At 39.5% G+C, this 24,049-nt stretch overlaps 1 protein-coding gene across 1 annotated transcript; it reads left to right on the plus strand.

Annotated features, from left to right (window-relative positions):
- Nucleotides 1-708: 708 nt before the first annotated feature.
- On the plus strand, nucleotides 709-10,118 carry LOC120305045 (vomeronasal type-2 receptor 26-like). Its single transcript, XM_039336352.1, has 6 exons — nucleotides 709-758; nucleotides 1,052-1,346; nucleotides 1,729-2,751; nucleotides 5,851-6,054; nucleotides 6,376-6,502; nucleotides 9,214-10,118. Exons 1-6 carry the CDS (start codon nucleotides 709-711, stop codon nucleotides 10,116-10,118), a joined length of 2,604 nt encoding a protein of 867 aa, XP_039192286.1.
- The last annotated feature ends 13,931 nt before the right edge of the window (nucleotides 10,119-24,049 follow it).

The raw sequence follows: 24,049 nt of genomic DNA on the forward strand, positions 1-24,049 counted from the left end.
GGCAAACTGTAATTCCAGGTCAGGTTTCAAACAAAACAACTTTCCCTTTCCCTGGAGAAAGTTGGACACTGGGATTTCCAACCACTTCTGGAAATGTATCAAAGGATTCACACAAACATGTTTTCCTTTCCTGTTCCCTTGTTCATACAATCACAGGAGAAACCTGGGGACAGAAGAGAGAAAATGCTTCTTCTCTTTATAATTATCAAAATCATGTGGATTTATTGATTGCCTTCCCACCACACCCCCAGGGAATTCTCCAAAGTTCACCATTGAGTTGACACAAACATTGGCTTTAAGCTCAGTGCAGGGGACATCTTTCATCAGAGCTTGGGCACTCATGGACATAAAAGCCCTTAGTGTCAGTGGGAGAGTGTGATTTTATGCTGTAAAGCTTTAGACTTTTCAGATGAATTTGTTGTGGGCTCCAACCTCCATTTGTGGTATAAAAGCCACTAAAGCAGTTGTGATATTGCAAGAGCCCTTTGCCTCCATCAACTGTTTCTCTAATTCTTTGAGAGCCACCTGATTCTGAAAGAAGTGGAAATGGTTCTATTATTTTTCCTGGTGCTTCTGTTCTCCCAGATATCCTGCAAGAAGCTGAATGCCAAGTGCCCCTTAACTTTAGAAAGGGTTGAGACAGATCCATTGAATTACTTCCAGCCAGGGGACTACCTAATTACTGGAATCACTCCTGCAACAACCACTATGTTTCGACCATTTGCTTTCAAAAAGGCTCCTACTAACCAAGTTTCTTGGTAAGAGAGCATTTCTCCCTCTAGTCACTGCTGGTTCCAAATCATGCAGATATCCTTTAATGAAGACATGATTTAAACGTCCTGAGAACAGAACTTCAAATCAACTCCCCAGGACATCAGATATTAAGTCACTGTAATTCTGGATCAGTTTTGGCATCTCCTAGAAATTGAAGTTTTCTATTTTTTAGATAAACCAAGAGAATAAAAAAAGTTCTGAATACATAACTTTAATTTGATGTAAAGTCATATAACTTATCACTTATGTACTTACATATTTGTGCTTGTATTTTCAGGAAAGCAACTACAAAGTACTGGAAAATCTTGTCCTTCTTGTTTGCTGTCCATGAGATCAACCAGGATCCCTGTATCTTACCCAACCTCACCCTGGGCTACAACATTCATGACAATCATTTTGATGCCAGAACAACATCAGAAGCTTTGGTAGATCTACTCTCTCCTGGGCTGGCAAATGTTCCAAACTACAAGTGCAAAGGAAGACAGAATAACCTCTTAGCTATAATTGAAGGGACAGAAACGGACATTTCCATCCAGATTTCATTAATGTCAAGTAACTACAAAATCCCCCAGGTGAGAAAGTCTCTTCTTTAATTCCACTTAAAGAGTTATACCTGGGGGGGGGGTCTAATTAGCTGGAATCTGGCTAGTCAGCATTAATGGGTAACTATTAAGAGTTTATTTACAGATCAAAATAAATGTATTCTTCAATAACAACTGAAGGAAATAATAGATAATACGATAGAAATGCAAATGAAGACCTTATAAATTCCAAGAATAGGTTAGATATAGAGGAAGATGAGATAGTGATATGACAGATACAGCATAAGACAGTTTTTGATCTCTGGTGATCACATCTCATTAATGGGGGATCCAACTTAATAGGGTATAAGGAGAGCACTCTGGGTCTCCAAGGATCATGTTGCTGAAATGTTTGGATTATTGAGGATTTTAGGAGTCAAATGGCCTGAAGACAGTAGTAACAGTCATGAATAAAAATAGAGTAATCTATGCTAAAAACAGTATATCTGAAATTCTGAGAAGACATTCATACTACCAAGAGTTTGGCCGCAAAACAGTAATAAATACTTTCCTGAAAGTGAATCACTCACCAAGTTCTTCTCTTTACCAGGTCAATTATTCTTTTATTTCCCATCTTCTGGGTGATAAAACACAGTTCCCCTTTTTCTACACTATCGTCCCCAAAGAAGGAGTCCAATATCTGGGCATACTTGAATTGCTTCTGCATTTCCAATGGACATCAGTTGGTCTCTTTGCTCCAGACACTGACAATGGCAAGGATTTCATAGCAACGATGGTGCTAGTGCTGTTCAAGAAAGGGATTTGTGTTGTTTTCTCACAAACCTTATCAGGAATGAATACTGAAAATATAAAGGTGGATGCTGCCTCAATAAAAAAGTGGAAACAGGTCAATGTATTTATTTATTTTTCAGAAGCTGGTTTCTTTTTAGATGGAATAATGGTAATAGAGAAATTAACTGAAATCTCAATATTGTATGCAGAATCATATGTTGTGGAATCCCTAACATCCACAGGGAAGGTCATTATCACAACAGCTTTGTGGGACCTCACATTTGACCTGGCATATGGTGTCATATCCCAGACACACATTCAGGGTTTCTTCTCTTTCCTCATCCAGAAAAAGATAAAGATAAAATATGATATCCTTTCTCTTTTTACTTCTCTGTATTACTTCGCAGAGAAAGCATTTCATTGCTTGTACTCCAAGGCTGCCTCTACTGTGAAAGGCTGGACAAGATGCACCGAGAAAGAGGCAGTGGGGACCTTTTCCCAAAAAGAGATTGAAAAAACTTTGTCTCTAGACACCTCTCATGCTTACTATACTGTCCAGGCCTTGGCAGGGGCCTTGGATGCAGCTTATTCTTCCCGATCCAAGAGGAGGAAAGTGAAAGGTGGTGGAGAGATACCAGTACTGCAAATTATCCAGCCATGGCAGGTATTCCCTTTTCCATCACAATGGATTCCTTCTGAATATGTGGAATACATAGGCAATTCCAGAATCTTTAGAAACAGAATATGTTGATTCCAATGGGGCATGGGTTATTTACTGATGTTGTCAAAAAAAATTCTGTGATATGTTATTAACATTCATTGTAGCATAAATGCAAAAAAAAAAAGATTATAAATGCAAGATGTAGGAAAATAAGAGGAAGGGGGAAAGGTGTTGACTTATAACTCTTTCCAAAGTTCCTTCTCCTACCATTTACACTTACTATACTAATCTTTCTAAACCATCATCATCTGAATTAACAAAAAATCACTAAGCACTTTCAAATTTGTTAACCTTTAACCTTTTTAGATCCATTTTAAGATTAAACATTTTTGAAAAATTTCATCTTTGTAATCAATTCTAATGCCTCTTTTTAGTTTCCTTTGCACATATGTACTTTCAAACTCACTTTCAATAACGTTTTGCAAACTTTAAGAATTACTCCAGTGTTATATTTAAAAAGTGGAATAAAAGAAAGATCAACATTTCATTTTCTTCCCCTGTTCCTCTTAAACAAAAACACTTCCCAAATTAATTTTCAGTTACAATTTTTATACCCACTTTATAAGCACAAAACAATGCATTGGAACTTTCTTTTAATTGCGTATATCAAACCAATAGAAAATCCATCCTAACTTCAATTAACATTAAATTTAAGTCATTCTCTCCAATCTCATTTCGTAAAATACAATCTTTTCCTTCTCTGGAATGTATATTAAATAGATATAAACTTTTCTTTTTCTCAAGAGAGTCTCCAATATGACTTTTAAAACAAATATCTCAGTGCTGTCCATTTCCATTTTGATTTTGAAGTGGAGATCCCCACTTTGTTCTTTTCAGGATTATTGATTTATTTGCAGCTTTTCTTCTTTCAATTGCACTGGGGAGTTATATTCACCTTCATAATAAATACTGCTGGTATCAGATTTATATTCCAACATTTCAGTTTGTCTGAATTGTCAAATACTTGTGCAGTAGCCTCAGTGGTTTGATAACTTTCTGCACTTGGTTGTATCTCTCAATTGCTCATCTTTCAAATTACTGGAGTAATTTGTTCCTCTTGTTTCTCTTTCATAGCATCTTTGGAACATAATTGATTTATAAAGTGAATTATTTTATTTAAATACTCTTCCAAAATAATTTTTGCAATCTCAAATAATTTTTGCAATCTCTGTCTGATTAAAAAAACTTTGATATTTCTTCATCTTCTTTGTTCTTTAGCTCTCTCTTGTGGTCAAAGACAATTTTTTAAAAAAGGTTTCCATAGATCAGCTGGACTGAAAACAACCTCTTTTAGCCTAGTAAAAGCAATAATCGAAGTGTTCAAGAAGTGAAAGATATGATATTTTGCCCATTTCCAAAATAAATCCCCAAACATCTGCTTTTTAAACAACAAAGGGATTGCATCCCTCGCCCCTGGCCCCCAGCTGGATGGCTTATCTGACTACTTTGGGGCACTGCTCCAGATTCTCCATGCAGATTGCCACCATATGGAGGATCTTGTGGGATGATTCTGAGAATCTCCCTAACCCAGGAGAGTCATATAAGCTCAGGTTCCTTGTTTTGTAGAATTGAAAAACCTTCCGTTAGTTGGCCATATTCACTGGAAACTTTAATATCTCCAAATACAATCTATAACACAGGATTCATGGCAATTTACAGTGTTCCAGATAAGCACGTATAAATATCCATGAGATAGTTGAAACTAGGCAATCTACAACCTGTTGCATCATTTCAGAGATATTTCCTTAGCAGATTCCTTAATTTCTTCAAAAATGGTAGAATTTCTAATTATTCCCTTCACTGGACAAGTTATTAAAAATTCAGGTAACTATTCAGAGACGCATCTGATTGAAGATAGCCCATATTCAACTGTAGCACAGTCAACCATCAGCAGTTGTATGGTATTTATGCCATGAAATTTATAGGATAATTTTATGTGATAAACTGTTTTATAAAATTTGTAAAATATCAGTTTCACAGGGGTCATGGAGTTCTGGATTTTGCATGCATTTTGTGTATTAGACCATTTGAATTACCGTGGTTCATAAACTGTGCCCCTAGGATGAACTGTTTCACCCAGTAAAAGATTATACAAAGACAAACAGGCAAGGCTTAGTAGTATATAGACAGAAATAATACTCCAAACAAAAAGACCCTATCTTATGTAAGGCCAACACAGTGCTAGGCTGCATTAACAGAGGGATAGAATCAAGATCACGTGAAGTATTAATACCACTCTTCAATGCCTTGGTAAGGCCACACCTGGAATACTGCATCCAGTTTTGGTCACCATGATGTAAAAAAGATGTTGAGACTCTAGAAAGAGTACAGAGAAGAGCAACAAAGATAATTAGGGGACTGGAGGCTAAAACATATAAGGAATGGTTGCTAGAATTGGGTATGTCTAGTTTAACGAAGAGAAGGACAAGGGGGGACATGATAGCAGTATTCCAATATCTCAGGGGCTGCCATAAAGAAGAGGGAATTAAGCTATTTTCCAAAGCACCTGAAGGCAGGAAAAGAAGCAACGGGTGGAAACTAATCAAGGAGAGAAGCAACCTAGAACTAAGGAGAAACTTCCTGACAGTGAGAACAATTAATCAGTGGAACAGCTTGCCTCCAGAAGCAGTAAATGCTCCAACACTGGAAGTTTTTAAGAAGAGACTGGACAGCCATTTGTCCGAAATGGTGTAGGGTTTCCTGCCTGAGCAGGGGGTTGGACTAGATGACCTCCAAGGTCCCTTCCAAATTTACTACTATTACTATTTACTTTGTGGCTTAAAACAATCTGAAATGTCTTTGTAAAGGACAGAATGTCAGCCACACCCTCGGTCTGGAAGAAAATGTGTTCAGAAGATAACCACATGGATCTCATTTCTGAAGACCCTAGACCATTAATTTTATAAGAAAGGAAAACGGTTCAAAATATATAAGCTATATGAACAAGGTTAATTAAAAGCAACGATTTCAAATATTATGGGACTGCTCAAGAGATTCGCTGTCCATCTGTACTAAACTTAGATTTCTTCTCTGCTGTTCCAGCTTCACCCTTTCTTGCAAGATTCTCAGTTTTACAACACTTCCATCGATGGAATATATTTGAATGAGAATGGTGAATTAGCAGCTGATTTGGATATTGTGAACTGGGTGAAGTTTTCAAATAACTCTGTTGTCAGTATGAAATTTGGGAGCATTGCAAGACAGGCTTCCTCGGAGCCTGAATTCAAGATTGACGAAGAAGCCATAGTATGGCCCAAATGGTTCAACCAGGTGGGGAAGAAAAGTCACTCTATGTCACTTCCTTATATATTACCTATATTATATAAATATTGAAAAATTCTATTTGAGGTACCCTAAATTTTGTTATCTCTTTTGAGCTTTACTATCCCGATGGCCATTTGAGACACTGTATAATGCAACGTATTTCATGTATGATGCAGTTGTCAAGATTTGAATGAAAAAAATAAGTATATTTCAGGAAATATATATTATATTAAAATTTTACCACACATCAGCAACTTTCTAGTGTTTGTAAATGAGCACATCTTTTCTTGGTTTTCTGCTTAGACCCTGCCTTCTTCCAGATGTGTGGAAAGATGCCGACCTGGGTTCCTCAAGGTGGTTCAGCGAGGGCGACCGGTTTGCTGCTATGATTGCATTCCTTGTGCAAAGGGAACCATCTCCACTCAGGAAGGTGAGTGGCTCAGGAAGGAAAACAGGCTGTTGAAAAAGAGGCCAATAAGCTGAATTTTATGAATTCAGTTATTTCAAAAATATGAGCAAGAAATGATTTGGGGCTTTATGTGACATGGCAGCATATCAGCAATCTATGGCCATGTGTTGCCCTTTGAAGTGGTACACAAATTTGGGGCTTTATGTGACATGACCAAGTGTTGCCCCTTGAAGTGGTACACAAATTCTTGTTTCAGACTGATATTGGGACTGTGCAAATGGGTCAAAAAAAGAAACTTCAGAAGATTGCTGGAGCACATAGGAGCATGAATGCAGCACATGCCTGCACTGTATTCAAGTAGTCATGAATTTCTCTGGGTCTGATGATTGCTGACACATACTCACACCCATGGACTCAGTCAAGAGTAGTTTTGCATCCTGCCTTTCTTAGCATCCTTGTAGAAGCCAAACACAATCCCTGGGCAGACACAGTGTTAAGAGATAGACTTGTTTTTGAAAATTCCAACAAAAGGGGAGCAGGAGTTGGTAGAGTAAAAGGCAAAAAGAAGGAAGCAGCAGACAAAACTTTAGCTGGGTGAAAGTGAATTCCAAAGTAATTCCAAATTCCAAAATTTATGACAGACATCAGGGTCATGAACTGAGTGAGAGACATGTTCTTAGTCAGTTACCATGCCACGGTCATCAATAACTAGATTCTGAACAAGAATCACAGTAGTCTGTCCTGATGCCTAAGTTGCTTATATCGAATATAAAGTTTAAATGCTACCATATGTGCACAGCTATTGCCAGTCTTTCTTTAAGCTTTGTTGGTTAGTTCAGTGTTCTTAGTGGTTCCTTCATTAGGCTGTTGTTTACTACCAGCTTTTTGTCTGTGTTGGTAATTCCTTGACTGAGGTATTGTTAATTTGATTGCTAGACAAACAAACAGACCAGCAACCAAACTAGATCAGCAATCAAGTGAACAGTTTTCTACAACAAAAAAGTTAAAAAAAAAAGTTTAAGGACTTAATTTTTTTCTGGAATAAACAGCAAACAGTTAATTAAAATTTTGATTTTAGAAAATTACAAATGGACTGAGAGTCCATGTACATTTGAAATACAATTTTGGAATGAGTATAAGAATCTTTCCCATGGGAAAATACTTTTGTTTTTAATTCTTTAAAAAAAATGATATGACAATACTTTGAAGGTTGGACCTTAAAAGGAATGAGAAAAAGGTAAAGATTACAATGAAGAACAAGAACATTTAATATTACACACTAATACAAAATGGAACAAAACATTTTAACATGACATACTGAAGGGTATTTTTCAACAATGCAGCCTTAAGTTAATTTTGAGATTGTCTCTATAGATAGACAGTGTTTCAAAGATGTTATGGAAGAGGGACAGGTTTTACCAGAAAAACCTAAGACTGATCTGTATGTAAAAATGACAAATTATAAGAAAAATACAGAAAAAGATGATACAATGAACATACCAAAGAAACCAGCTGTTGTTTTAGTAATTAAAAGGGTGAAAACCAAGAGGGTGATTTCAATAATCTCCCTATATTGGACTTACAAAAGAGACTTGTGAAACCTTTGAAGGATTTTGTGAGACGAGGCAAAAAAAAAAAAAGAAAGAAATAAGGTTTTAGGACATTATTTGAAAGGTCTAAAGTTCAAGATTGTTAAAAGGAAAAGGAGAAATATAAAATTGGTTTATTTGATCAAGGTGAAAATGGATATGTTTTTACCTCTAGACTTTTGCTGATCAGTACTGAAATGACAAAGTTTTTAGGGATTTCTTTATAGATCAGAGATGAAATATGAGAATACTAAAATGGTTTATACTTATTATGACAAAATGTAAAATCATTTCTTTATATACATTTATTGTTGTATGCAATATTTTATTTTTTCTCTTTTTAATTTTTTGTATCTTCTATTTTTCTTTCTCTTTTTTAGTGTGCATTACATTTTTATCATAATAATTTTAACTTAAAAACATCCTTCTGCATCTGTTTGTTCCTGTGTTTTCACTTGATTGAGCTTTTGAAATAATCTTCCTAGCACTTACACTTAATATCTATATTATTTCTTCTCATGAATGAAGGCAAATGTACATGTCTCAGGATAATGTTGCATGATCCAATCTTGGTCTGTCATCGCAACCAGAAGTTTAGTCTTCTGAGCTTTCAGATTTCTCTTGAGGATGGGCTACAGCACAAGTCCAAAAGCTCAAAAGATAAAACCTCTGGTCCTGATGACATATTTGATCGTGCATTATTCCTTCTGCTGGTCCTTAAGAAGATTTTCAGCAACTATTGGCTCAAAAATTGGCTGGTCAGTAGCAATAATTGCTTCCAAAAGGCCAACTGATTTTCTGCTTTTGCCTTTCTCAAATATTTTACCCTGGGGGAAACCTTGAAAAGAATGCTTAGGCCTCAGAGAAAGACTGCGTGAAAATTATTATATCTGTAGGTCAAAGTATAGCATGTGAAATTCAAAACACAAATCGCTCTCTACACTAAACCCTTACCTGTGATTCCCCTAAATACAATTTATTGCTTTTAGTGGCCTCATTATTTCATCCAGTACAGCCCTTTCTGTGTTCAAATCAAGGCCCTCCATGGTCATTAAAGAAGGCCTCCAGATTTTTCCAATTGACTTCCTGTTAGTACAACTAAGAGATTATTAGCAACGAATAAGAGAGAGTTTATCTTTGCAGATGCAGACCACTGCACCAGATGCTTGGAAGATCAGCATCCAAATGAAAGTCAAGACTGCTGTCTTCCAAAGGATATCACCTTCCTGTCATATGGAGAATATTTGGGGATCATTCTGGCTTCCTTTGCTCTATTTTTGTCATTCATCACAGCCTTTGTCTTAGCAATTTTCATTAAATGCCACGAAACTCCAATAGTCAAAGCTAACAACCGAGATCTCTCCTACATTCTACTCACATCACTGCTCCTTTCATTTCTCACTAGCTTTCTCTTCATTGGTCAACCAAGAAAAATTACTTGCCTTGTCCGACAAGCAGCATTCATTATCATTTTCTCAATAGCTGTTTCTTCCCTCTTAGCCAAAACCATCACAGTGGTACTGGCCTTCTTGGCCACAAAACCAGGAAACAGAATGAGGCGGTGGCTCGGGAAGACGTTGGCCAATGCTCTTGTTCTTGGTTGCTCTGCTGTCCAAGTTCTGATTTGTTCCATCTGGCTGGCAATCTTTCCTCCCTTCCCTGATACAGACAAGCACTCCCACCCTGCAGAGATTGTCCTGCAGTGCAATGAAGGACCTGCTATCATGTTTTACTCTGCCCTTAGCTATATGGGCTTCCTGGCTGTTGTCTGCTTCACTGTGGCTTTCCTGGCCCGGAGGCTGCCTGGGGCCTTTAATGAAGCCAAGCTCATCACCTTCAGCATGCTGGTCTTTTGTAGTGTTTGGGTCTCCTTTGTGCCCACCTACCTGAGCACCAAGGGCAAATACATGGTGGCTGTGCAGATCTTCTCCATCTTAGCCTCCAGTGCTGGCTTGTTGAGCTGCATCTTTTTCCCCAAGAGCTATATTATTTTGCTGAGGCCTGAGCTGAATACAAAGGAGCAGCTAACCACAAAAACCAAAGTATAGCTCTCATTGTGTTTCCCTGAGCAAGCCCAAAACAAATAATTGCCTTTTTCTCTCATCTTCTGAACACTCCATGGTTTCTCATCAATACAATTATGGGTGCTTATAAGAAAGTATTGTACTATGCATGAAAATATTTGTGTACAACTTTATATATGAGTATGGATCTGTCACTAAACCCCTGTATATTTTTATTCTTTCTTTTTTTCTTTTCCTTTTTTCTTTGTCCTCTAATAACAGTGTGCAATGTTTATTTGTGTTCTGTTCTTAACCAATTTTAAAAATTTCATTTAATATTTAAAACAAATAAAATAAACTAACTCATATATTTTGTATTATGAGGGTGAAGTGGTTACATCTGTAGCTGCTCTTAAGAGCCAGGATGGGCAGCTGTTCAAGAAGCAGGTGACATAAGACCACATCCCCAAAGAAGTTTCAGGATCCAGTTTCAGTTGGAAAACACAGGTCAGCAATTTGATAGGAGACAGTGCTATCCATGGGAGAGAAGGAGGAAAGTTGGTGAATGGAGCATTACATGCACCTGCAAAAGAGAGAAGGCTAGCATTATGACAGACTCTGCTATCTTGCTTTTATATATTCTACAAAATAATATATTTTACTAAAGATTGTACATAAGATTAAAAAATTAAGGAAACATAAAAGAAAAATAAGGAAAATAAGGAAATGGGAACAAATAAGAGAAAAAGATAAGGTAAGAGAAGAGAAGAGAAGAGAAGAGAAGAGAAGAGAAGAGAAGAGACAAAAAGACTGTTCTGTTTTAGACTCAGAGACATCGAAGCGAGGCAGGAGTAACAAAACACAACTTCTTTATTGAGATCACAAACAGAACAGAACAACAAACAAAATGGCGCTGGCCCTTTTATACTTCCCTTGCAGGGACAGCATCAGCCTATCAATGCAAGGCTAGTCTCCCACCTTGCACATGCTCAAGGAACATCAAGGAAGCACTGGAAATAATAAAGCAAATAACAATAATACAATCCCTGTTGTATTTCTTTGGGTTATCCCATATCTGCTTCCAGAACTGCACTGTTTCTTCCTTGTCATGTATTGACTGATTCATTGCAGTTTCTCCATTGATGGATTGGTAGAAACATTTCTGATTGGATTGAAATTGGAGGTTCTGCCTATAATTTGCAATTTGAGCTTCGTATCTGCTGATTTTCCTGGCTATAGCTATTATTTGCTGCTTTATTATTTCCAGTGCTTCCTTGATCTTCCTTGTTTCTAAGTGGTATTTCTTCATTAGGTATTCTTTGGTCTTCTTGTTCTTCAGCTTCTTTTCTTTCATCTGTTCTAGCTTGCTTGCATCTGATCTTAACTTGCTGATCTTATTTTCCAGTCTAACCTTCCATTTTTGTGGTGCACTGTGTTTTTTTTTCTTCTTTGTTGATTTTGCATCCCAGGTATTCATTATAACTGCAGCTGTGCTGTACATTAGTTGGTTTGTTTCTTGCAGTGAATTGATGCTTATACTTGATATTGCAGTTTGCATCTTTTAATGCTTGTGCTAGCTGTTTCTTTGAACATGCTTCATGCAGGCAACCTTATTAGGTTGTTTTTGTGCTGTTCTAGATGCTCAGTTATTCTTTGTTTCAATCTTTTATTTCTTTAGTTAGAGGGTTTTGTTCTTCCTGAGGAAGAGGTGCCTGGTTTCCAAATGAGAACAGTTGTATATCTCTGCTGGATTCCTTCACTGCCAACTCCCCCTTGTTTGCCTCTATATTCTGAATTACTTCTGGCAAGGCTTTGATTTCTTTGCCCTTGGGTAAACCTTTGCAGTCCACCCAATTCTGTTTCTCTGAATACTTTATTTCATATTATAAATCAGCATTGATCTGCTAGTCTCTGTTCTGTTATTTCTGATTCTGGATGTTGTTCTTTCCAGGACAGGTGCATTCATTTTAGATATCCTCTTTTTGTTGGACTTGATCTATAATAACAGATCATTATTTCTTTGTTTTCAATCACTGTGTATTTGCGACAGGTAAACATCTTTTCTTCCAGTAGTTCTGCAGCTGTTGGCCCTGGTTGCTCAGCCAACAGTCCTGAGTCCTGTAATCCATTTTTCACCAGATATCCAGGAACTCCAACATCTAGCATGGACCTTGTTAACCCAGTCGACATCTGAGCTCGTATGGCTTTCTGAAATTTACGACTCACCATATTTTTTATGGTAGAGATACTCTTTGTCTGACTCCTCTGATGAGACCTGTTCAGTATGGCTGAACCTCTGGCATACCTCTCATCTTCCTCAGAGTACACAAGCCCCACAATCATGTCAAGGAAGTGCCTCACTGGGGGATGATGATGATGATTGATTTCTCCATAATTTTTGACAAAACAGTTTGACTGGAGAAACCTGGGCCCATTGGCTTTCAAACACTTCTGGAATTACATCAGAGGCTTCTCACAAACATGTTTTCCTCCCCTGTTCCCTTTTTCCTGAAATCACAAGACAAATCTGGGGACAGAAAGAGCGCATGGGATGCCTCTTCTCTTTATAATTATCAACATCATAGTGATTTTTTCAGAATCCAAGCCAGTTAGATGGGTCCATAGCAGGGGGGGTGCCAGCCACCCTTGCCGCTTTACCAATACACCTTTCCCTGAGCAAACATGAGGAAGATATAACATTTGTGGTGACCCCAGGCATGGAATGCCCAATGATCCTAGGGATTGAATGGTTAAAAAAAATGGGACCCCTGGGTGAATTGGAGGATGGCAGAAATCAAACTCCTGAAGGGGGATCCTATGGACTTAAAATCCCAAGGGGGGCTACCAGAATCAAGAACAGAAAAAGCATCCATGGGAGAGGAAAAGGGACTACCAGAAATACCAGAGGAATACAGAGACCTTGCTGAGGTTTTCAGTGAGGAGAGGGTGGATGAGCTCCCCCCCACCAACCCACAGACTGTGCCATTGAATTCAAGCCTGGGGCAAAACTCCCAAAGCCCAGATTATACTCCATGAGCCCAAAGGAGAAGGAGGAAATGGAAAGATTCATAAAGAAAAGCCTAGAAAGGGGATTCATTGAGCCAGCCAAGCCTAAAATGGCTGCCCCGGTCCTCTTTAGAGAGAAGAAGGACGACTCTTTACGCTTATGTGTGGATTATAGGGCCCTGAAAACAATCAGTGAAAGCAACCTATACCCTCTGCCCCTCATGAAGGACATGTTGTCACACTTCTTGAAAAGGAATTTTTTTTCTAAACTAGATCTAAGGGAAGCTTACTATCGCATGAGAATTAAGGAAGGGGATGAATGGAAGACCGCATTTAACTGCCCCATGGAGTGCTACCAATTCAAAGTCTTGCCATTTGGATTAAAAGGGCCCCCCACAGTATTTATGCAATTAATCAATGATGTTTTAAGGGAGCACCTATTTAAGGGGGTCCTGGTTTACTTAGACGACATTCTTATCTTCACCGAATCAAAAGAGGAACATGTCAACCTAGTTAGAGCGGTCTTAAAGAAATTGCAAGCCACCCACCTATATGCCAAAATCTCGAAATACGAATTCCACCAGGAAAGGTTATCGCATATCCCCACAGGGCATTGAAATGGACCCAGAGAAGGTCAGAGCAGTATTAGAATGGGAACCACCCCGCACAAGAAAGCAACTGCAAAGTTTCCTAGGCTTTGCAAACTTTTACCACCTTCCCAGATAGCCCTGCCCCTCATGAACTTATTAAAAATGAAGGGAGCATCCTCAGTAAAACCTAGCCAGCCACTAACATGGACAATGGAGTGCCAAGCAGCGTTTGAGAGATTAAAGAGACTTTTCTCTGCCAAACCAGTACTGAGGCACCCAGACATGGATAAGCCCTTCGTAATACAGGCGGATGCAAGTGATGTGGCAGTGGGGGGTATTGCAACCCTGTGCATATACATCCAAGAAACTCACAGAAATGGAACAGCGCTGGCCCGTATGGGAGAAAGAGGCATACGGGATACGTTGGTCATTACTCATGTGGCACCAGTTCCCTGAAGGCAACAAAATCCCTTTCCAGCTGTGGACTGAACACAAAAATTTGGAAGCCCTGAGAACACCCAGGAAGCTCAACCCCAAGCAAGCCCGCTGGTCCCAGCATTTTCACCAGTTCCAATTTACGCTCAAGCATTTGCCGGGGGGAAAGAACTTCCTACCGACTCTGTTTAGAGTCGGTAGCCACCGACTCTAAACAGATGATGGTAGAATCACAACTAGCAGCGCCAGTAACCACCAGAGCACAAGCTAAATTAAAACCACAGCTGGGCAGCCAAACTGGAATTGAATTCCAGAAAAGTTTGGAAACAGATGAATAGTTCCAGAAAAAAACAAAAATGTGTGCACAATGAGAGACGGGTTGCCTTGGGTGGGGGAAAAGTTATATATACCAACAGCCCAAAGAGTCACATTCATGCAGCTTTACCACAACACAAAATCATCAGGGCACTTTGGATTTGTAAAAACATTACAATTTTGGTGGTCATCCATAAAAAAGGACACAAAAAGTTACGTGGCCAGCTGCCCAAAGTGTGCAACTGCAAAGAGGTTGCAAGGGAAGTCACCCGGACTGTTACAAACAGTGGCAAATCCCTCAGCCCCCTGGAGGGAAATAGCCGTGGATTTTATAGTGGAATTACCAGAAAGCAATGGGAATACTGTTGTCTGGACGGTCATGGACTTGTTTTCCAAACAGGTGCACTTTATCCCTTGCCAAAAGATTCTCACCACAAAAGCCTTAGCGAAACTTTTCATCCAGCACATTTACAGATTGCATGGGGCATCCCAACGCATCATCTCTGATAGGGGAGTGCAATTAATGTCTTCATTTTGGAAGGAATTTTTATCCCTCTTAGGGACCACTCAGGGACTGACATCTAGCCATCATCCACAAGGGGATGGACAAACAGAACGCTGTCACTCAGTACTTGAGCAATATTTAAGATGCTTTATTAATTTTCAGCAAACAAATTGGACGGACCTACTCCCTTTTGCAGAAGTTGCCTACAATAATGCAGTCCATTCCAGCACAGGTTACACTCCTTTACAAATAGCCACCAGTCAAAGTTTCAACCCCATGCCAGAATTAACCCCAAACGAACCGGCAATCCCATCACTGAAAGAATAGATGGAACAATTACAAAACACCCGGCCAATAGTTAGAAAAGCACTAGATCAGTGGTTCTCAACCTGTGGGTCGGGACCCCATTTGGGGTTGAACGACCATTTCACGGGGGTCGCCAAACAATGCAGTCCGCCATTTTTTCCCCCTTTTCCTTGGCTGTGCTACTCCCTTTTGTTCTATTGGCTTTTGAAAGCCAATAGAATAGACTCTCTTGAATAGAGTCTAATTCTATTGGCTTTCAAAAGCCAATAGGAATTGTCCAGGCTTTTTCTGCCCTGCTGAGCCCGCCAAAAGACCCATTCTGCAAACGGTGCTGCAAGTTGTCTGCAGTGAAGGCGAGCTGTCTGGAAATTTCCACCCCTCCCTGCTGAGCAACTACTAAAAATATAAGTAAAAGAGGGCCAGGGATGGGAGGTGGGAGGTGGGAGGCCGGCGGGCGCAGGGAGGGTTGCTGGCGTGCATGGGGCCTGGTGGGTGCCTTACCTCCCTTAGGCTGGGCCAGCTGGTGGCCCAGCCGGTGGTCGGCCTGCGCCGTGTCTGCCGCTTGCCAGCTATGCCTCGGCTGGTGCAGGAGGTGGCACCACGCATGCGCAGCGCTCCCGGGCAGGAAAAGTCCTCGACTTACAACTGGTTGGGTAGTCCTCAACTTACGACCCGTTGGGTAGTCCTCGACTTATAACCGATTGGGGTCGCGGCATTAAAAAGGTTGAGAACCACTGCATTAGATGAAGCTAGGCAGGCATACAAAGCACAAGCTGAAAAAAAAAGGGTTGAGCCTACAACATTCATTATAGGAGAAATGATATACTTATCTACAAAATATCTAAAGTCCCTACAACCCTGTAAAAAACTTGGAGCATAATATATAGGGCCTTTTCCAATTAAAAGAATCATAAACCCAGTAACAGTAGAATTAGAATTACCCAAAAATCTCAGGCAAATGCATCCAATTTTTCATTGCAGCTTGCTGAAAAGAGAGCATCAGTCATCGTTACGGCCAAAAATCCCCTCACCACCACCTCCAATCATGGTGGAGGGCAAACCACCCTTCGGAATAAAGGAAATCCTAGACTCTAGGAGATATCATGGAGCGACTCAGTATCTAGTTGCATGGAAACACCTCCCTGCTTCACAAAATGAGTGGGTCCATAAACGTCATGTCAGAGCCCCGAAGCTATTAAAGAAGTTTCACACAGAGTATCCTAAAAAGCCTGACTAAATTTTATACCTGTTTTGTTTTTCTTTCAGGTGGATCTATCTTATTTTTAAGGGGGCAGGATGTCAGAATCCAATTATATTTCATCTCTAGTTATCGACTATGGAAAACCCCATTTCTGCTCTCTCTGGATTCTGTCATATGATGAAGGGGAAGGGGGGGTGAACAAAGGGGTTTTATGGCCCTCACTTCCTTCAGTACAACTTCAAAAGGGACTGAATGTGGATACCACCAAAAGGACTAACCATAACAATGGGGCCATCAGTTTTCATCTACCCCCCTCTGAAGTCTCCTTTCCTCTGGCAGTGAGGAAAAAGGGGGTGGAAATGTAACGCCTGGGATTTTCATTGGAAGGATGGTGGGGTAGAGTTGCTGGGAACCCCTTAAAACCTTGAACCAAAGGGCTTGGCCCCCAAGTCCTGTCTAGTATCCCTGAAACCATTTTCTCTTAATAAAGGATGCCTGTTGGAAGAAATATTCCAAGAGTTCTGTCTTCTTAAGATGCAAAGTGGGGTGGCTCCTTACAGATTTATTGACTGTCTTCCAATCTCATCTCCAGAGAGTTCTCCAAAGATCACTGTTGAATTGACATAAACATCACTTTCAAGAGCAATGCGGGAGGCATCTTTCATCAGAGCTTGGGAACTTAGGGACATTAAAGCCTTTAATATCATTGTGAGATTGTGATTCTGTGCTTTAAACCTTGAGATCTTCAGATGAATTCCTTGTGGACTCTAGCCTTCATCTGTGGTAGGAAAGCCACAAATGCAGTTGTGATATTGCAAGAGCCCTTTGTCTCCGTGAACTGTTCCTCTAGTTCTTTGAGAGCCACTTGACTCTGCAAGAAGTGGAAATGGGTCTGCTCTTTCTCCTGATGCTGCTCTTCTCCCAGATATCCTGCAAGACGCTAAACGCCAGATGCCCCTTAACTTTAGAAAGGGATGAGACGGATCCATTGAATTATTTCAAGCCTGGTGACTACCTCATTAGTGGAATCACTCCTGCAACAACCACTACGTTTCGACCATTCATTTTCAAAAAGGCTCCAACAAACAAAGTTTTATGGTAAGAGAACATCTCTCCCTTTGGTTGCTGCTGGTTCTAAAACTTGCAGATGTCCTCTGACACCTTCCAATGAGGAACAACTTTACTTTATGAACAATCTCTCTTAGCTAGAGAGGTTTGTGCTGAATAAAAATGAAGGCACTATTCAATGGCCAACATGTCATTTCTGCCTGCAGCTTTATAGCTTCCATAATGCAAGATTTTTTTTTGCTAAGCCTTAACTTTAGACAAGACCTTCTACTTGGCTTTAAGTCAACAGAATCTGACTGGAGCAGTGATGGGACACAAATATGTGAACAACCAATTCTCTGTGTGGATGCTGCTTCCGGAAGTCTATTCTGGTCCTGGGCAACAAAAAAGTAGCTACAGGTTCTGCCGAAATGGTGTGAACTGACTGAATCCCACCACTGGGCTGGAGGTGTCCCAACACCTTTGTCTGACTCTCTCTCTAATGTTGGGAAGAGTAGTTGAATAAAGATGAAATTCAGGGAACTTGCCATCCACGAAGGGATCTCACTTGGACTTGTTCTACTAGATCATTGGATGGTTTTCTCAGACCTTGCTTTTTCCTGCTGTTTCTCTGTCTACAAATTCCCTCTCCTAGATGTACAGTATTGCCAAGAGATACACCACCGAAAAATATTGCTCCAGAAATACCCCCAAAGTTCTTCCTATTCCATTCTCAGGAACATTCCATTAATATTCCTGTTTTTTTCCTCTTTTTACAACAATAAAACAGATGTCCCCACAGTTTGAAGATTTTCAATGTTGTGAAATGAAATGTTGTGTGCTGTTGAAACTTATCAGATATATGTTTTTATTTTAGGTTTTTGTAGTTGTTTAAATTCAGAGGATGTTTTATTACAGATTTTTGATCATAGAGATAATTAGGAGGATGTATATTTCTGGAATTGATATTATGATGCATTATGGGTTTTATATATATATATATTAGATTAAGAGATATTATACATTTTTCTGTCACTATTTGATTATTTGATATTTATATCTTTATATTTTTAGTTTTACATCTGCTTTTTTTGTTAAGCTAAAACAAGAGTGTATTTTATTATATCACATATTCATATTAAAGAGAGTTAGCGGTAACTTTTTAATGTTATCTTTTTCTATGTCACTTGTTAAACTTTCTGTGTTGTTCCACTCACCAACCCTTCCCTTTTTTTTTTTTTGCAATTTTGTATTTTGATTTTATTTTTTGAAACTTACAATCTGTTTTTAACAAAGAGAAACCAAGAGAATCAAAGAAATCAAAATGGAATTGATAACTTTCCTTTGATACAAAATGACATGGATATTCATTTATATATGTATATTTGTGTGTGCATGTGTATTTTCAGGAAAGTAACCACGAAGTACTGGAAAATCCTGCCCTTCTTGTTTACTGTGCATGAGATCAACCAGGATCCCAGGATCTTACCCAACCTCACTCTGGGCTACAACATTCATGACAATCATTTTGATGCCAGAACAACATCAGAAGCTTTGGTAGATCTGCTCTCTCCTGGGCCGGCAAATGTTCCAAACTACAAGTGTGGAGGAAAACAGAATAACCTCTTAGCTATAATTGAAGGGACAGAAACAGACATCTCCATCCAGATTTCATTAATGTCAAGTAACTGCAAAATCCCCCAGGTGAGAAAGTCTTTTCTTTAATTTCACTTAAAAAAATGATAATGGGCGAGGGATCTAATTAACTGGAATCTGACTAAGGGATATCAATCCAGTATTTGTTTACACTCCAAAATAAGTATATTCTTTAACAATTACTATCCAAAGAAAATCATAGATGAGATGATAGAAATCCAAATGAAGACCCTATAAATTCCAAGCAAATGTTAGATACAGAGCACAATGAGATGGTTATATTTTTTGATCTCTGGTCACCTCTGGTCACCTCTCATTAATGCAGCATCCAACTAAACAGGGTACAATGAGAGCATCTACTGTAGGTCTCCAAGGATCATGCTAATAAGAATAGATTTGAATCTCTGGAGTTTGGAAGCAAAACAGTTGCAAATGCTGTCCTGAAACTGAATCAGTCACCATGTTCTTTTCTTTGCCAGGTCAGTTATTCTTTTGTTTCCCATCTTCTGGGTGATAAAACACAGTTCCCCTTTTTCTCCACCATCCTCCCCAAAGAAGGAATCCAATATATGGGAATCCTCAAATTGCTCCTGCATTTCCAATGGACATCAGTTGGTCTCTTTGCTCCAGACACTGACAATGGCAAGCATTTCATAGCAGCGATGGTGCCAGTGCTGTTCAAGAACGGGATTTGTGTTGTTTTCTCACAAACCTTTTCAGGGATGAATACAGAGCATATGAACATTGACCGTACCTCAGTAAGAGCATGGAAAGAGATCAATGTATTTATTTATTTTTCAGAAGCCAATTTCTTTTTAGATGGAGTAATCGTAATAGAGGTATTAATTAAATATTATATATTGGACATAAAACCAAATGGTATAGAATCTACAACCCCCTCAGGAAAGGTCGTTGTCACAACAGCTTTGTGGGATCTCAACGTGGACTTGACATACAGTGACATTACACATCAACACATTCTTGGTTTTTTTTCTTTCCTCATCCAGAAAAAGAAAAAAAAAGATATTGATTTCATTCCTCTTTTTACTTCTCTGCATAATTTTGCACAGAAAGCATTTTATTGCTTATACTCCAAGGCTGCCTCTACGGTAAAAGGCTGGACAAGATGCACCAAGAAAGAAGCAGTGGAGACCCTATCCCAAGAAGATATTGAAAAAACTGTGTCTCTTGAGGGAACCTACATCTATCACACTGTCTGGGCCCTGGCAAGGGCCCTAGATACAGCTTATTCTTCCCAATCCCAAAAGAGACTGAAAGGTGGTGGAGAGATACCAGTACTGCAAATTATCCAGCCATGGCAGGTATTCCCTTTTCCATCACAATGGATTCCTACTGAAGATGCAGAATACATAGGCAACCCCAGAATCTTTAGAATATGTCAGTTCTGGTGGGGAGCAGATTTATTTATTAATATTTCCAAATACAATATAGGGCTCATGGCAATTTAGAGTCCCATGATTATCATGTATTAGCTACAGTAGATTCTAGACAATCCATGACTCGTTGAGTCATTGTTTCAGAGATGTTTTTCAACCACATTCCCTAAAGGCTTCAACAGTGGGAAAGCTTTTAATTTATTCCCTTCACTGGAAAAGATATTAAAAATTCATGGTGATATTCAGAGATGTATCTGCTTTGAAAATCGCTGGTGTTCAACTGTATGCCACCGTTAAACCTCAGGAACTGACCACAAGAAATGTTTTAGGATATTTTGCATTTACGTCATAAAATGTGTTATGAGATTTTTTTAATGTCACAATATATTTTATGTTGTCGTTGTTGTTAATTGCGAAGTCGTGTCCGACCCATCACGACCCCATGGACAACGTTCCTCCAGGTCTTCCTGTCCTCTACCATCTTCTGGAGTCCATTTAAGTTCTCACCTATTGCTTCAGTGACTCCATCCAGCCATCTCATTCTCTGTCGTCCCCTTCTTAATATATTTTATAAAATATGCCAAATTTCAATTCCCACCTGTAGGAGTCATGGGTTTTGGATTTTGGATGCATTCTGTGCATTTGAGGTATCTTGGTTCAAACATTTCACCCAGTAACAATACACACAGACAAAAAGGAGAGTATAGAGATAGAAATAAGAACCCAAATGAACAGTCGATCTTAAGTCAGGCCTATCATCATTAGCATCTATTGGCTTTGTGGTTTAAAACAATCTGAAATGATTTCTTCGTATATTTGCCGTGCCCTCCATCTGGGACAAAATATGTTCAGAAGTGTGGGGTGGCTGAAAAAATGAATTCATTATGCCCTTTAAAATACATTTCAGGTGCAGGTTAGCAACTATTTCCTGCATTGAAATTATGCTGTGAGAATCACATGGATCTCGTTTCTGAGAACCTGGGACTGTTAATTTTGTAAGAAAGGAAATTAATTCAAAATATATGATTCTTATCATTTTTATAACAAGGTTAATTAAAAGCAACTATTTCAAGTTTATAAGACTTCTCAGTAGATACCGTATATGCCAGCGTATTAGGCGACCCGGCGTATAAGACGACCCCCGTCTTTATCGCCGAGTCGCCTTCCTAGAATGTCATCTTATATGTCGGAAACTACCAGTATTTCCGGCGTATAAGACGACTCGGCGTATTAGACGACCCCCGTCTTTGGCGCCGAGTTTAGCGCTTCCGGAAGTCGTCTTATACACCAGCATATATGGTATTCAGTATCCATCTTTACTAAATGCAGATTCTCTTCTCTGCTGTTTCAGTTTCACCCTTTCTTGCAAGACTCTCAGTTTTACAACACTTCCATTGATGGAATACATTTGGATGAGAATGGTGAACTAGCAGCTGATTTGGACATTGTGAATTGGGTGACATCCTGTTGTCAGTATGAAATTTGGGAGCAGAGCAAGGCAGGTTTTCTCAGAGCCCCTATTCAAAATTGACGAAGAAGCCATAGTATAGCCCAAATGGCTCAACCAGGTGGGGAAGAGAAGTCATTCCATGTCACTTCCTTTCTCCTACAATATAAATATTGGAAGGTTCTCTCCGTAGTTCTCTAAATCTTCTGATCCCTTATCAGTTTTGCTGTCCAGGTGACCATGCAAAATTTGTTCCTCTTGTATCTCTTTCATAGCATCTTTTGAACATAACTGATCTATAAAATGAATTGTTTTATTTAAATACTCTTCCAAAATAATTTTTCTTCTTTGTTCTTTAGCATTTTCTTCTGGTCAAAGACAATTTAAAAAAAGCTTTCCATAGATCAGCTGGTATCCTGGAATCCATTAAAATCAGAAATTTTCAGCCTCCCACAACAAACAGTCCAAACTCCCAATGTTAAATAAAGGCACACAAATCATGAAAATGACAAAATAGAACCACAAGCTTTTAAATCCTTATATTTCTCCATCAAAATTAGAAAGAAAAAAAAAGTCCACCCTTCCTTATTTTAGTTCAACTCCAGCAACTCTCCTCATTATTCAACAACAATGATGGCACAGATCTTCAAAAAGGAGGAACAGGCTGTGACTGAAAACAACCTCTTTTAGCCTAGTAAAGGCAATAATTGAAGTGTTCAAGAAGTGAAAGTTATGATATTTTGCACATTCCAAAAATAAATCCCCAAACATCTGCTTTTTAAACAACAAAGGGATTGCATCCCTCCCCCCCGGCCCCCAGCTGGATGGCTCACCTGGCTACTTTGGGACACTGCTCCAGAGTCTCCGTGCAGATTGCCACTGTATGGAATCTCCCTAACCCTGGAGAGTCATATAAGCTCAGGGGGCTCAGTTCCTTGTTTTGTAGAATTGAAATACATTCCATCTACAACACAGGATTCATGGCAATTTAGAGTCTTCCAGATAAGCATGTATCCATGAGATAGTAACACTAGACAATCCACAACCTGTTGCATCATTACAGAGATATTTCCTTAACAGATTCCTTAATTTCTTCAAAAATGGCAGAACTTCTAATTATTCCCTTCATTGGAAAAGTTATTAAAAATTCAGGGAACTATTCAGAGATGCATCTGATTGAAGATAGCCAATGTTCAACTGTACAGCACAGTCAACCATCAGCAGTTGTATGACATTTATGTCATGAAATTTATAGGATAATTTTATGTGATAAAATGTTTTATAAAATTTGCAAAATATCAATTTCACAAGAGTCATGGACATTTCAGTCTAATGCATGATTTCTGTGCATTAGACTGAAATGTCTTTGTAAAGGCCAGAATGTCAGCCACACCCTCAGTCTGGAAGAAAATGTGTTTAAAAGGGTGGAGTGGCTGAAGGAATGACATCATTGTGTCCCAAACCTCTTCAACACATTTCACATGAGAGGCTAGCATCTTCTCCCTGAAGGGAGACACAGGATCATTGAAAATATGCTGGGATAAGCACATGGATCTCATTTCTGAAGGCCCTAGACTAGTGGTGGCAAACCTATGGCACGCTTATACTCCAAGGCTACCTCTACCTCTCCCACAGTGGCCCCCCTCCTCACTAGCAGCCCCCCTAGAGAGTCGCCCCCAGGCACGGGCCATGTGGAGCAGTGCAGCCAAGAACATGGCAGCCAGGCAGCAGGGACAAGACTCCACCTTCATGCCCCAACATGCGTAGATGCTGCTGCTGTGTGTGGGTGGAGGGCGTGGCTGCCATGGTGCTACAGGGATGCCTGGGCGATATGCAGCGGGCCATGGAGGTTGTGGGTGGCCCTGCGAGTGGGCGGGGACAGAGAATGGGGAAGAGTGGGTGTAGAGCAGGGGCAAGTGGGTGGAGCAGACAGGTGGGCTGGGGGCGAGGCGGTTTTTGAGCACTTTGTCTCTAAAAGGTTCGCCATCACTGCCGTAGACCATTAATTTTGTAAGAAAGGAAAGTGGTTCAAAATATATAAGCTACAGTATATGAACAAGGTTAATTAAAA

This window comes from Crotalus tigris, unplaced genomic scaffold (assembly GCF_016545835.1).
Source record: "Crotalus tigris isolate CLP2741 ecotype Arizona unplaced genomic scaffold, ASM1654583v1 scf7180000017666.379230911805:20528666, whole genome shotgun sequence".
Lineage (NCBI taxonomy): Eukaryota > Metazoa > Chordata > Lepidosauria > Squamata > Viperidae > Crotalus > Crotalus tigris.